Source organism: Pseudophryne corroboree, chromosome 9 (genome assembly GCF_028390025.1).
Source record: "Pseudophryne corroboree isolate aPseCor3 chromosome 9, aPseCor3.hap2, whole genome shotgun sequence".
NCBI lineage: Eukaryota > Metazoa > Chordata > Amphibia > Anura > Myobatrachidae > Pseudophryne > Pseudophryne corroboree.
Window position 1 is genome coordinate 138,052,419 of NC_086452.1, and position 15,138 is coordinate 138,067,556.

A 15,138-nucleotide genomic window follows, 5' to 3' on the forward strand; every position below is an offset into this window, starting at 1 on the left:
ACTTCTCTCACCAGGTTCACCGTATCCTCATGATCACCACTGTGGTGCTAACGGGTGTTGCTTTTGTTCTGCCATTTTATTACCGAGGCCACTGGAGTACAGTAAGTTCAAACATCTTGGTTGCAGGCACAAAATTCTGAATATCTACATGGAATGAAGTTTGGTCAGCCAGTAGTTAGCATTTTTAAGTTCATACTTGTCTCCAGAGTCTTAATTCTGGGGAAATATAATGCCAGGTTAGATTTTCATACAGTGCATCTGGAAAGTATTCACAGCACTTCACTTTTTCCACATTTTGTTATGTTATTGCCTTATTCCAAAGTGGAATAAAAAATAATTCCCTCAAAATTCTGCACACACTACCCCATAATGACAACATGAAAAGTTTTTATTGAGATTTTTACAAATTTATTAAAAATAAAAAACTAAGAAATCACATGTACATAAGTATTCAAAGCCTTTGCCATGAAGCTCAAAATTGAGCTCAGGTGCATCCTGTTTCCACATCCTGTTCCTCAAGTTGTAGGAACATCCTTGAGATGTTCCTACAACTTAATTGGAGTCCACTTGTGGTAAATTCAGTTGATTGGACGTGATTTGGAAAGGCACACACCTGTCTCTATAAGGTCCCACACTTCACAGTGCATGTCTGAGCACAAAACAAGCATGAAGTCAAAGGAAAGGTCTGTAGACCTCCGAGACAGGATTGTCTCGAGGCACAAATCTGGTGAAGGGTACAGAAAAATATCTGCTGCTTTAAAGGTCCCAATAAGCACAGTGGCCTCCATCATCGGTAATTGAAAGATGTTCGGAAGCAACATTTCCCATCCAACCTAATGGAGCTTGAGAGGTGCTGCAAAGAGAAATGGGCAAACTGCCCACAGATAGGTGTGCCAAGCTTGTGGCATCATATTCAGAAAGACTTGAGGCTGTAATTCCTGCCACAGGTGCATCAACATAGTATTGAGCAAAGGCTGTGAATACTTATGTACATGTGATAACTTAGTTTTTTATTTTTAATAAATTTTCAAAAATCGCAAAAAAACTTTTTTCACATTGTCATTATGGGGTATTGTGTGTAGAATTTTGAGGGAAAAAATAAACTTATTCCATTTTGGAATAAGGCTGTAACAATACAAAATGTGGAAAGAGTGAAGCGCTGGGAATACTTTCCAGATGCACCTTACACAGACACATGGGAGCAATTTATATTTGACTAAACCTACTTGAGAATTCTGCTTTGTTTGCAGCGAGCCGGCATTCACCCATATTTGGGCTGTGTGGTAATGGCCTTGGCAGTTCTTCAGCCTTTATTGGCAGTTTTCAGACCCCCACCTTGCAGTTCCAGGTAAGAAATACAGTGTTCTGGATTTTGCTATTATAGAAGTTGCTGCTGCACTCTGAGTATCCGGTTGAATAGTTTACAGTAACCATGTCAACTTCAGAATTGTTCATATTGTCAACAGGCACCATCCTCAAACTGTCGACATCTGAAATTCTGTCGGTAAAATGAGGGTTAAGGTTAGGCTGCTGGTGGTGTTGGGGAGTTGCGATAGAGAAATACTCTTCTGACCGCTCACAGGTCCAAGATGGGAGAAGGTACTAGACCACTAGAAACAGTTTGTTGTCAGTTTATTATGTTGACGTATTCTCCAGGTAGACTATCGTTGGCATGGTCACTGTCGACATGCTGCATGTTGGCAGTTTGACCCTGTTTACCTGATGAATGTGTATACAGTCAACAAGTTATACCACACCAATATTAGAGTAATGTCAGTTGAGGTTGATGAAGAATGACCAGTCTACTAGTCAGTGAGTGCCTATTGTGCTCATTCTCCAAAACAAGGGATACACTTACATGCTGGAGATGTATACCAACCATTAAAAGTAATAAAAAAACAACGAGATGCGACCAGTCAGATAAAGTGTTAGCAGCGGCAGGGAAGGGAAACTTTCCTCTTCTGCTGCTGTCAGAGTGACCGGAAGGTCCCTCTGCCTCCCTGCACTCTCCCCTACTGATTGCTATGCTGCCGATCACTGCTGATCGGTCAGCACGGCAGGACCCCCCCCTCCCCCTCCAGCGGCTGCAGACAATAGCAGCCACTGGGGAAGTGTAAATTTACCTGCCACCCCCAGACTCAACCCCCCTGTATACCTGGAGGCTGTCCCGACTTTCAAAATGAAAGCCGCAATGTTTCCGATGGTTGCAATGTTATCGATTGATGTTTGAAAAAAAAAAAAAATTCTTACTAAAATCATTTTGGATAGGGTAAAATTCATGTTCTTCACCTAATTCACTCATAAAAAAAAAAAAACGACCATTTTGGAGCGGTTTTTGGTTGGAGAAAAAAAAGATTTTAATTACCTACCGGTAAATCCTTTTCTCGTAGTCCGTAGAGGATGCTGGGGTCCACATTAGTACCATGGGGTATAGACTGGTCCACTAGGAGCCATTCAAACTTTAAGAGTTTGAGAGTGTGGGCTGGCTCCTCCCTCTATGCCCCTCCTACCAGACCCAGTCTAGAAACTGTGCCCGAGGAGATGTACATCTTCGAGAGAAGGATTACACAGATAGTGGCAAGATTCACACCAGCTCACGCACAAGGCAACCCAAGCTAACTAACTTGAAACATCCGCATCGGCTGAATAAGATTACTTACCAAGTAACAAGACAGTACTTACCCAGAACTAAGCAGTACTGAACTAAATAACTACTGCAGGATAAAGAAGCGCTGGGCAGGCACCCAGCATACTCTGCGGACTACGAGAAAAGGATTTACTGGTAGGTAATTAAAATCCTATTTTCTCTTACGTCCTAGATGATGCTGGGGTCCACACTACCATGGGGATGTACCAAAGCTCCCAAAAAGGGAGGGAGAGCGCGGAGGCTCCTGCAGGACCAATTGACCAAACTTAAGGTCCTCAGAGGCCAAAGTATCGAACTTTGCGAACGTGTTCGACCCCGACCAAGTAGCTGCTCAGCAGAGTTGTAACGCCGAGACACCCGGGTGGCCGCCCAGGAAGAACCCACCTTACGAGTAGAGTGGGCCTTAACAGACGTAGGACACGACAAGCCTGCCGTAGAATACGCATGCTGGATAGTGAACCTGATCCAGCGACAGATCGTCTGCTTAGAAGCAGGACACCCAATTTTCTTGGGATCATGCAGGACAAAAAGAGTCCGATTTTCTGTGATGAGCAGTCCTCCTCACAGATTTTTAGAGCCCTTACAACATCTAAGGACTTTGATGAAATTTAGGTGTCAGTCGTAACTGGCACCACAATAGGTTGGTTGATATGAAATGCCGACACAGCCTTCGAAAGAAACTGCTGACATGTCCGAAGCTCTGCTCTATCTTCATGGAAGATCAAGTATGGACTTTTACATGACTAAGCCCCCCAACTCCGACACCCGTCTAGCAGAAGCTAAGGCCAACAAAGTGACAGCCTTCCTCGTGAGAAACTTGACCTCAACCTCCTGTAGAGGTTCAAACCAGTCCGACTGGAGGAATTGCAACACCACGTTAAGATCCCAGGGTGCCGTATGTGGTACAAAGAGAGGTTGGATGTGCAGAACTCCCTTCAAAAAAGTCAACCTCAGGGAGGGCAGCCAACTGTTTCTGGAAGAAAATGGAAAGAGCCGAAATCTGGACCTTTATGGATCCTAACCTCAGGCCCATATCCACACCTGCTTGCAGGAAGAGGAGAAAAGTCCCAGTTGAAACTCCACCGTAGTAAACGTCTTGGACTCACACCAAGACACATATTTTTTCCAAATACAATGGTAATGTTTAGACGTTACTCCTTTTCTAGCCTGTAACAGGGTAGGAATAACCTTGTGCGGAATGCCCTTCCGAGCTAATATCTGGCATTCAACCTCCATGCCGTCAAATGTAGCCGTGGTAAGTCTTGATAGGCGAATGACCCCTGCTGCAGCAGGTCCTCTCGAAGAGGAAGAGGCCTTGGCTCTTCTAGCAGTAGATCCAGAAGATCCGCGTACCAAGCCCACCTTGGCCAGTCCGGAGCAATGAGGATTGCCTGAACTTCTGTTCTCTTTATGAGTTTGAGAACCCTTGGAATGAGTGGAAGTGGAGGAAACGCGTACACCGACTGGAACACCCACGGAGTCACTGGGGCATCCACCGCCACTGCTTGCGGGTCCCTCGACCTGGAACAATACCGCCGAAGCTTCTTGTTGAGACGAGAGGCCATCATGTCGATTTGGGGAACGCCCCAAAGATCGATTATCTCTTTGAACACCTCCGGATGGAGACCCCACTCCCCTGGATGGAGATCGTGTCTGCTGAGGAAGTCCGCTTCCCAGTTGTCTACTCCTGGAATGAAGATTGCTGACCGCGCCAACGCGTATTTTTCTGCTCAGAGGACGATTCTTCTAACATTGCAGCTCTGCTCTTCGTTCCGCCTTGTCGGTTTATGTAAGCCACTGTCGTTACATTGTCCGACTACTTAAACGGCCCGATTTCTCAGAAGATGGGCCACTTGGAGAAGACCGTTGTATATGGCTCTTAGTTCCAGAATGTTTATTGGCTGGCCGGCTTCCAGACTTGACCACCTTCCTTGGAAGGTTTCCTCTTGAGTGACTGCCCCCCAGCCCCAGAGACTTGCATCCGTGTTTAGAAGGATCCAGTCCTGAATCCCGAACCTGCAGCCCTCCAGAAGGGGAGTGAGGTAATTGCAGCGACCAGAGGAGTGAAATCCTGTCCCTGGTGACAGACGTATTCTCTGGTGCATGTGTAGATGGGATCCCGACCACTTGTCCAAGAAGGACCGAGCGTGAAACCTCCCATACTGCAGAGCCTCGTAAGAGGCCACCCTCTTCCCCAGAAGGCGAATGCACCGATGAACAGACACCCGGGCTGGCTTCAGGACATCCCGGACCATTGATTGTATCACCAACACTTTTTCCTCTGGAAGAAACACCCTCTGCACCTCCGTATCGAGTATCATTCCCAGAAAGGACAACCTCCTGGTTGGTTCCAAATGTGGTTTTGGGATATTCAGGATCCAACCATGTTCCTTGAGAAGCTGGGTCGTGAGAGCTATTGACTGAAACAGCTTCTCTTTGGACGATGCCCTTATCAGCATATCGTCCAGATACGGAATTATGTTCACCCCCTGTCTGCGGAGGAGAACCATCATTTCTGCCATCACCTTGGTGAAAACCCTTGGTGCTGTGGAGAGGCCGAATGGTAGGGCCTGGAACTGAAAATGACAGTCCAACAGAGCGAATCGGAGAGAAGCTTGCTGTGGCAGCCAAATCGGAATGTGGAGGTACACATCCTTGATATCCAGGAATACCAGGAATTCCCCCTTTTCCAGACCTGATATCACCGCCCTTAGAGACTCCATTTTGAACTTGAACTCCCTCAGAAAGGGGTTTAGTGATTTTAAGTTCAGAATGGGCCTGACCGAACCATCCGGTTTCGGTACCACAAAAAGTTTAGAACAGTAACCTGTGTCCAGGGACTGGTACAATGACCTGTGCCTCCACCATCTTCTGGATGGTTCCCTGTAGGGTAGCCCTGTCTGCCGGCAAAGCTGGCAAGCCCGATGTGAAGAACCGATAAGGAGAAAGATCTTGAAATTCCAGCCGGTACCCCTGGGACACAATATCTAGTACCCAGGGATCCAGGCCGGACGACACCCAGACGTGACTGATGTCTCGCCCCCACCGGCCCTACCTCCAGGCTGCTCTGTCCACCGTCATGCGGAGGACTTTGGCGCACCTGAAGCAGGCTTCTGTTCTTGGGAACCTGCCGCAGCAGGTTTCTTGGATTTGGGTCGGCCCCCTCTAAAGAAGATGTTGGCCGGTTTGGTCTTTCTTGGTTTAGAAACCCGAAAGGACTAAGATGCAGGTGAAGAAAAAGGTTTCTTCATAGCAGGAGCTGCTGAGGGAAGAAAAGGGGGCTTACCCGCTGTAGCCATGGAGATCCATGCATCCAATGCTTCCCCAAAGAGAGCCTGACCTGTGTAGGGTAGCGTCTCCATACCTCTCATGGATTCCGCATCGGCAGACCACTGGCGCAGCCACAATCCTCGACGAGCTGAGACGGACATGGAAGAAATTCCTGCAGCCATTGAACCCAGGTCTTTCATGGATTCCACCATAAAACCTGCAGAATCCTGAATGTTACGGAGAAACAATTCAATGTCACTCTTATCTAACGTATCCAAATCCTCAAGTAACGTGCCTGACCACTTTACTATAGCTTTGGAAATCCATGCACAGGCAATAGTAGGACAGAGTATTGCCCCTGAAGCCATGTACTGTATATGGATTTGAGCATAGTATCAATCTTGCGATCAGCCGGCTCCTTTAAGGCGGTTGATCCTGGGACAGGTAAAACCACCTTTTTTGAGAGTCTGGATACAGATGCGTCCACTATGGGTGGGTTTTCCCATTTTTTTTCTATCCTCCTCAGGGAAGGGGAAAGCAACCAGAACCCTCCTAGGGATCTGGAATTTTTTCTCTGGATTTCCCATGCTTTTTCAAATATAGCATTTAATTCTTTGGACGCAGGGAAGGTTAGCGAGGCTTTCTTATTGTCAGTGAAGTAAGCCTCCTCAACCTGTTCAGGTGTTGTCAGTAATATTTAACACATCTCTAATAGTCTCTATCATCAACTGTACCCCTTTTGCAAGAGATGCGCCCCCCCTGAGCACGTCCCCATCACAGTCTGCCGTGTCATAGTCGGTATCAGTGTCGTCTTCCATGATCTGGGCAAGAGCACGTTTGTGGGAACCCACAGAGGGGGGGCCTGAGGTAACAGAACCAGACCACACAGCCATAGAATTCTGTAAAACCTGAGTTGCAGATACATTCTGAGCAACCCTAGCAGAAATCTGAGAAATCATAGTTTTGATAGAGGATGATCACTCCAGCTCCCTTGCTGGTATCTGCGCTACAACAGTGCAGTCCTGATTACATGGAATGAGATCATCCTGGGAGGACATGATCTCAGCTGCATATGACAGAGTTCCTGGACATAGCTGACTGGAGACCCTAAACATAAAAACACACACACACACACACACACACACACACACACACACACACACACACACACACACACACACACACAGTAGGTTAGACAGAGTTTCCCCCCTGAGAATGGCAAGAGAGACACAGAGATCAGAGCCAACCCACTAACAGCGCTGTTATATATAAAGGACACCCCTTATCAGCGCCCACTGTGTACTGTAATAGTTGCACAGATCTAATTCACCGCCTCCCCCACCTTCTACAGCCCCCTGGTAGCGCACAGGTTAGCTGGAGTTGCTTGGAGGGACAGCTCTGTCAGCGTCTATGTACAGGAACTGCAGGCAGGAAAATGGCGCTGAACGCTGCTGGATAAGCTCTGCCCCTTGAAGATGGCGCGTCTTCCCGCACAAATTCTTTATACTGGCATGAGGACTCCATCGCAAGGTGGGGGATTCCGTCCCCTGTTGAGCGTCTGAGTACGGAGGATTGTGACGCTAGCCTGGGGATTCAGTCTCCGGTTAGCGTCTGTGACCAGTGTAAGGTATTAAGTCGCTGGCTCAGGATGCCTCTCAAAGCACCAACACTGTGTGCCGCTGAGCCTTCCCGGAGTGCAGCCGCTCAAAGCTGCGCTCCTTCCCTTGTGCCGCCGTGTCTCGCCTCTTCTGGCTCTGTAAGGGGGTGGCGGCATGCTGCCGGAGTGAGCGATCCCCTGTGGCGGGGAACGTTCGATCCCCTCAGGAGCTCAGTTTCCTGTCAGCGGAGATAGTGGCTCAGACCCTGCAGGGCGGACACTACTGCCCCCCCCCCCTTCCCCCCTTAGTCCCTCAAAGCAGGGAGGCTGTTGCCAGCAAAATAATAAACTCTAAAATAAACTTTTACTAAAGAAGCTCTGTAGAGCTCCCTTAGCTGTGACGGCTCCTCCGGGCACATTTTCTAAACTGGGTCTGGTAGGAGGGGCATAGAGGGAGGAGCCAGCCCACACTCTCAAACTCTTAAAATACCAATGGCTCCTAGTGGACCCATCTATACCCCCATGGTACTAATGTGGACCCCAGCATCCTCTAGGACGTAAGAGAAAATCGTCAGTTAAGTGGTTAAGAAATATTGTACTTCATACTATTTAATGTAAAGGATTTTCAACGTTACTGTGGCTCAGCTTGCGGTTATGTGGATCTCCTCAGTGACTGAGAACAACCTTATATTTTACAATAACGTTTAGTTCTGCTGATTTTATTTTCATATTTTGTCTATATGGGGTAAAAAAAAGCTAAAAACTATAAACATATATTTTATTTCCCCTTTCCGACTAGGAGGCCACTGTTTAACTGGACGCATTGGGGGAGTGGCACCATTGCCAGGATAGTGGCAGGTAACGTATACTGTTTATAGCATTCGTAATACCATATTATATACATTTATTGCTTTCTAACAAAAACTGCATACTAGATTGTAATCTAAATATAAATGACAGAAACATTCTATGCACTTTTCTGTATATGCTTTTCTAAACATGCGTGACTGTCTTATTAGGAATAGTTTTCCTCCATAAAGCTATAATAGAAACAATGTGTTTGGAGGGGAATAGAATATAATGGCTGTTATACTGGTTATGGCATAAGAACTTGCTTATACGTGTAGGAACATAATAATTTAAGCCTCTTTGTTTATGAACAGCCTGAATTAGTGTTACTAAGAACTAGCGGCAGACAATTGGCTATATTGAAGGGACACAGACTGATTTTTGGTTATCTCTGGCACCCCTCACTGTACTTGGAGAACTGCCGTTTACCATCTGCTTCTGCTCTACAGTGGCGGCCATGTTTCTGGGCATGGATCTACAAGCTTTGGATCTCCCAGACCCCTGGGACACCTATACAATGGTTGGGTTTATATTGTGGCACGTCGGTGTGGACATCTTGCTGGAAGTTCACAGCTTCTGTCTTCTGCGGAGATGTAAGTTGTCTTTAGTAAAGGCCAAAATAAGCCCTTGTTTATTGCTTCAGTGTAAGAGATATGTTTACATAGCTGTCAGTAAATTGCCTGCAGTGCTTAGTACAAAGGCTTCTACTGTTACCTCAGAGGGCAGAAATACTGTACAACCTGTTGCTTTAAGTGAGTTCTAAAAAAAAATTCTAACATCAATAGAATCGTGACATGCAGTAACTAATCTTCCTGGAACACTGGCAAAAGCAAAGTCGCTTATCTCGGACTAAAATTGTTTTGATTAACATAAGCTTCTTTACATAACACAATGGGATGTCTGAAAATTGAATTGGTGGCTGTATGGGAAAAGCTGGCCATACACGTAAAGAATATCTATCTAGCCAACCATCCAATTGGTTGGCATGAAAATCTGGTAATGTATGGTACCGAATGGCAATACACCATTTTATTTCAGCAATTTGTCTGAATGACGGTTTACATCCACTTCAGTGTTTGGGAATGGCTGATTGTTAGTTGATCCCACACATTACCAGTTTTTCGTTGGCTGTTGGAGAGAGAATCTTTTAGGGAGTGGCCAGCTTTATACTACTACTTCTCATAACTTGGGGAAAAGGTTTTGTACATTATTTATTAATGTTTTTAAAAAAATAGGAACAGTTTTAGTAGTAAATGTTATTAATATAAATAGATTCATGACTATTTTGGCAGCTTTACGCAACAGACATTTGTCACTGCCCACCACCTTCTGGCTGATAGAGACGGGATGCACTTTAAACACTTGAATGCCCATTAATCACCCTTTTGTTAATATTATTCTTGTTCTCTTTTATATGGCACCATCAAGTGATCATAGAGCCATACAGGGACATATTACAATGATGTACAAAGCTTCAAACAAAAACACTGTGGAATACACAGACCAGATATACCCCTTCCACACCGCACAAATAACCCGGTATATTGCCGGGTCAAAGTGAGCCAATGTGCGGTGTGAAAAGGGTAACTTCAGAATTTACGGGTCACCTGACCCAGTATTTCAACCTGGGAATAAGGCAGGGTTATTCCCAGGTTACCAACAAACACAATGTTCCTGGCGCTGCAATTGTCGGATTTGAAAGCAGCTCTCTCAGGGGTAGTAGGTCATTTACCCCAAAAATAGACCAAAGGAAATACAATCTGAGAATGCGCTTTTCAAATCCAATGTAGATTTTATTAATTATAAAAAATACTGTATACACACAATTATATATAATCTGCCGGCCGGCTACATAAAAAGCCTATTTTAATTGAATATAAAAGATGTTTATATATAATTTGTTAAAACTTAATTTCAATAAACAAATCCTAACTACTTATATATTCTCATTGTACTGGGATTTTGTCCAAATCCTGCAATCACTTTTCCTGACAATAAACACTCTGCCCAAGTCCATGTATTTATGAAAACATTTAGCAACTTATTGCACAAGTTGTCATTAATAGCAATCTGTTGAGTGAGGCCATGCATTCATAGTCAGATTAGTAGCTGAAGCCAAGCAGGTGGTTAATAGCAATCTATTGAACACAGCCTTTCTCACAGCTGAGCAATTCCATCTAGGCAGTTCACAGATTAGTTTTGTTACAACTGTAACTGATTAGAAATACTGTATAGCCGTTTAAGATTTGTATACCGTACAAAGTGCCTCTGTTGTCCACCTTACATGCGTGCATGCGGCGTCCCTCCTGGTTAGTGTTTTTCTTCACTGTCCGTTTTCTCTGGAGGGGGATCTATTTATGTCACTCGCCGCTCTTATCCTCCCGGCACTCGGCCGCCCGGCTGGTATTTCTCCTCGTCAGCCTTAGCAGAGGTTCGTGGACTGGTGTCGGGCAAAGAAGGCACACACTTCCCCTCGCCTTCGGGGTGTTTGTATTCGCCGACCAGCTGATGTGCAAATTGCTGCTGTCTGTATGAGAGTACGTGACAGACGCGTTTCCCCGCCTACTCAAGAGCATCGGCGGCTTCCTCAGTGTCAATGAAAATATATAAGTAGTTAGGATTTGTTTATTGAAATTAAGTTTTAACAAATTATATATAAACATCTTTTATATTCAATTAAAATAGGCTTTTTATGTAGCCGGCCGGCAGATTACATATAATTGTGTGTATACAGTATTTTTTATTCCCAGATTATTTACCGGGTCAGGTGCAGGCTGAACGGGTTGCTTGGTCGATGTGAACCGGGACCCATTCACAGCATAGGCAGAGGTGGCGTTAGCAGGACAGACAGCGCTTGGAGATGATCTGATCCCCAGGCGCCGCCTCCGCACACATCACCGCTGATGTCACCAACCTAGCAGTTTACCAGGTTGGTGCCGTCAGTCTGAAAGGGGTTTCAACCGGGTCGCACCCGGGAAGGACCCGTGCACAAGTCCCGGGGGCAACCCGGCATATCTGTGTGAAAGCGGTATCAGAGTCCCAGTTCTAAGCAATATCCCTCAGTAACACTGTGCTCTGGGAAGGGTGGACAGAAAGGATCAGAGTTGCTGGCTGTCTGTGGGTGGGAGAACACTGCAGATGAGGATAGTGCTGGGAGAAAAGAGGAAGGCAGAGGGCCCTGCTTGTGAGACATTACAGTCTAGGGCATAGGTTCTCGGGACCCCACACAGTTCATGTTTTCCAGGTCTCCTTACAGAATAACAAGTGAAATAACTAGCTCCACCTGTGGATCTTTTAAAATCAGTGAGTAATGAACACACGTGTATCTGCTGGGTGACCTGCAAAACATGAACTGTGTGGGGTCCTGAGGACCGAGTTTGAGAACCACTGGTCTAGGGGATACATGTGATATAATATTTCTTACACGCTACTTCATGGCAGCCATTACTCTGGGATTGTATTCCATCCCCCTAGCTCTAGATAGATAGTTTTTTCACACTTCGAGACCGCCAACTTAGGGTATATAAGGTTACTCCTCCTCTTCCTCCCTAGTCTTTTTTTCCTGTCTCCTAGGCAGTGATGGTGTAGATGTTTGTTATTTTTGTTCTAAGGCTTACCTCCTTTGCCTAGCAAATATGTCTGCTGCAGGCATGCTGAAAGAGGGTGGCTCCTTTGGGAGAAGTGAAGCTGATTTTACTATGGATCCCATTGTTGGATTTCAGCTATGCTGTTTTTTCCTCCCAAACGGATTCTGCCTCCTGACTTCCCGGTTGGATGCGTCTGACTGCGGGCTCCCAGTTATTGTGTATGGGCGCTGCCGCTGGAGAGCGGGTGGCCCGGAAGCAAGTCCGCACATGTGCACGCAGTGTGCTTTCTGGGAGGCTGTGCGCCGCTGGCCGGAAGTGACGCGGTTCCCAGGGGTCTTAGCGAGACAGGCGCTGACCTCGCGAGAGACACTCGGCATTGACGCAGCCGTCCCAGGCATCTCTGTGGGACCGTTCTGTGCATGCGCCCGCCCATCTGAAGCCGGAACAGGGTATTTAAAGATGGCATTGGTCAGTACAGATACAGCTACAGAGTGTATTACAGGTTGCCGTGCTTCTGTTGTCTTTGCTGCAGAATGGACAAAGAACCTTCTCCCCACAAGCCTGATACTGCCCTAAAGAGGTAAGGCCTCATAGAGGGTATATATTTACTGTGAAATCTTAGTTAGGGTTAGGTTTTAGTAGTAATCTGGCGATGCTGTTTATTTTAGTGCGTCTCCAGTGAAGAAAAGAGCTTGTAGGAAGAAGCATTTATCTAAAGGTGGGTACACACGGGGAGATGTGTGCTGAGCGATCTATCACAGACCGCTCAGCACACATCTCTCTCCCCGCTCAGCACAGCGCTATGTGTGCTGAGCGTAAGGGGGGGGCAGGGGGGATAGCGGCAACCTGACTAGATTTGGCATGTATGCATACAGAGTCTAGAATCGGCGATAGAGACGCGCAGAACCGTGCATCGCTGTCGCCAGGACACTACACACGGTGGGGTGTGTGCTTAATTTCTAAGCAATCTAGCTAGATTGCTTAGAAATTCAGTAAAAATCGCTCCGTGTGTACCCCCTTTAAGCAATGTGCTGCATGTGATAAAGTCTTCTCTAAGTAGGAGATTCCATTCTATGTGAAGGATGTGTAGCTAATGAGCCACCTGTTGATAATCAGTTTAAGCAGCTGCAGAATTCGTTTTTCAAGGGAATAAGAGATCAAGATCTCAAACTAGTTTGGATTCTGTTTGAGCCTTTTTCCTCTGTGATTAATTTTGAAGATGATTATCAGGAAATATCTAGTGCTGAATCTGGAGAAATTCAGGAAGATGCCAGACTTTTTAATTTGGATATTGTAGATAGTTTGTTGAAGAATGTTTACAAATCTATGACTTTTTTAAAGAACCTGTATCGGATGCTGATAGTCAAAATCCCTTATTTGAGGACAGAGTTTAAGAATTGATATTTTCCAGTACATAAGGCTCTTAAAGATATTATAATTAAGCAGTGGCAGAATGCTGATAAGCAGTCAGGAAATATGAAAAGAATTGATCGTATGTTTCCTGTCAATGATGAGCAGTTTTCAAAGTGATGTTCCCTTCCCAAGACTGATGCTGCGATAGTAGCAGTGGTGACTAATGGGCCCTACACATTTGTCGATCCGCCGCCGAGCTGCCCGACAGCGGATACGGACGACCCGGCGGGGGGGGGCAGTGATGGGGGGAGTGAAGTTTCTTCACTCCCCCGTCACCTGGCTCCATAGCAGTGCAGGCAAATATAGACGATATTGCTCACTTAGTAAAGTATACAATTTATGAATTTATATCAGTTTTATTGGTAACGAGCACTACAATCCTCACACACTAGGCTGAGCGCAGCACATCTTTTGTATTATAATTTGTCCACGCATAGGTTGGTTACCTATTTATGTGCTGCAGCTAGCCAGGTCTACCCTTAATGGCACAGTGCACAGGTGCATAGCATTATTCATTATTTATTTAAATTAGCCTGGAAAAATCCACATAAAAAATATCAGGTGTCCAAAAGGTTTTTGAATACCTCCCCCTTTGCCCCTGAAGGCAGGAAATTCTGGGAAGAATCTCTAGCAGTAGACGTCTCAGTCTCTCGCCTTTCTAAAAAGGCGGTGCTCCCAGCTCCGGGCTCTTTTATGGTAAAGGACCTGGGGTATAGGAAAATTGAGACCACTCTGAAATCTATATACACTGCTGTAGGTGTAGCTCAGACCGGTCATTGCTGGTTGCTGGATGACACATGCCATTCGTACGTGGGCTACTCAAATTCAAGAGGGTCTTTCAGGTGATATGACTTGGTTACTACTGTAACTTTACTAAAATAGATTCAGGACACGGCAAGAGTCCTCTGTGACTCCCTTAAAGAGATTGGCAATATTAATGCTAGGACCACTGCGATGGCTGTGTCTGCGTGCAGAGCCATATGGTTGCGTCAGTGGATTGCAGACGCGAACTCCAAACGTAATGTGGAATCTCTTCCCTTCACAGGTGAATGGCTCTTCGGAGGTGAATTGGATGCATGGATCTCCAAAGCTACTGCTGGGAAATCCACCTTTCTCCCTTCAGGGGCTCCGCCTGCTAGGCGTACCTACCCAGGACCTTCTACTCTGTCCTTTCGGTCCTCCAGATTTCGGTCTAGGGCCAGGGGTGCCTCCAACGCAGCTAGAGGTTCCAGAGGTAAGCCTAAGAAACCAGCCGTTGCCGCTTCTCAGGAACAGAGCACCAGTTCAGCTTCCACAAAGACTTCAGCATGACGGTGCCTACCCACCCCGAGGGGATCTCATGGTGGGAGCTCGGTTACCTCACTACAGCCATGTCTGGGACAGTTCCTGCCAAGATGCCTTGGTAAGGGACCTTATCTCTCAGGGTTACAAGCTGGAGTTCGACGGTACTCCTCCCCAACGATTTTTCAAATCAAGCTTGCCAGCTTTGGAAAATATGCGTGCTACGCTACTACTGCCCATCGATGAGTTGGTCCAGTCCCAGGTCATTGTTCCAGTACCCCTGCTACAGCAAGGACAAGGTTACTACTCCAGTCTGTTCGTAGTGCCAAAACCAGACGGATCTGTGTGGCCCATTTTGAATCCTTACCTGAAGGTTTATCAAATTCAAGATGGAATCTTTGAGAGTGGTTATCGCAGGCCTGGAACAGGAATTCCTGGTGTCCCTGGATATCAAGGACGCCTACCTCTATATTCCAATTTGTCCGCCTCAGGCC

At 46.2% G+C, this 15,138-nt stretch overlaps 1 protein-coding gene across 3 annotated transcripts in view; it reads left to right on the forward strand.

The window, feature by feature from the left end:
- The window catches only part of LOC134957718 (putative ferric-chelate reductase 1), a 146,956-nt gene that overhangs the window by 110,946 nt on the left and 20,872 nt on the right, over positions 1-15,138 (forward strand). For all 3 annotated transcript variants that reach the window (XM_063939820.1, XM_063939822.1, XM_063939821.1), the window contains exons 11-14: positions 15-101; positions 1,251-1,348; positions 8,314-8,372; positions 8,813-8,956. In XM_063939820.1, coding sequence (XP_063795890.1) covers positions 15-101; positions 1,251-1,348; positions 8,314-8,372; positions 8,813-8,956 — 388 coding nt within the window. The remainder of the gene's footprint in view (positions 1-14; positions 102-1,250; positions 1,349-8,313; positions 8,373-8,812; positions 8,957-15,138) is intronic.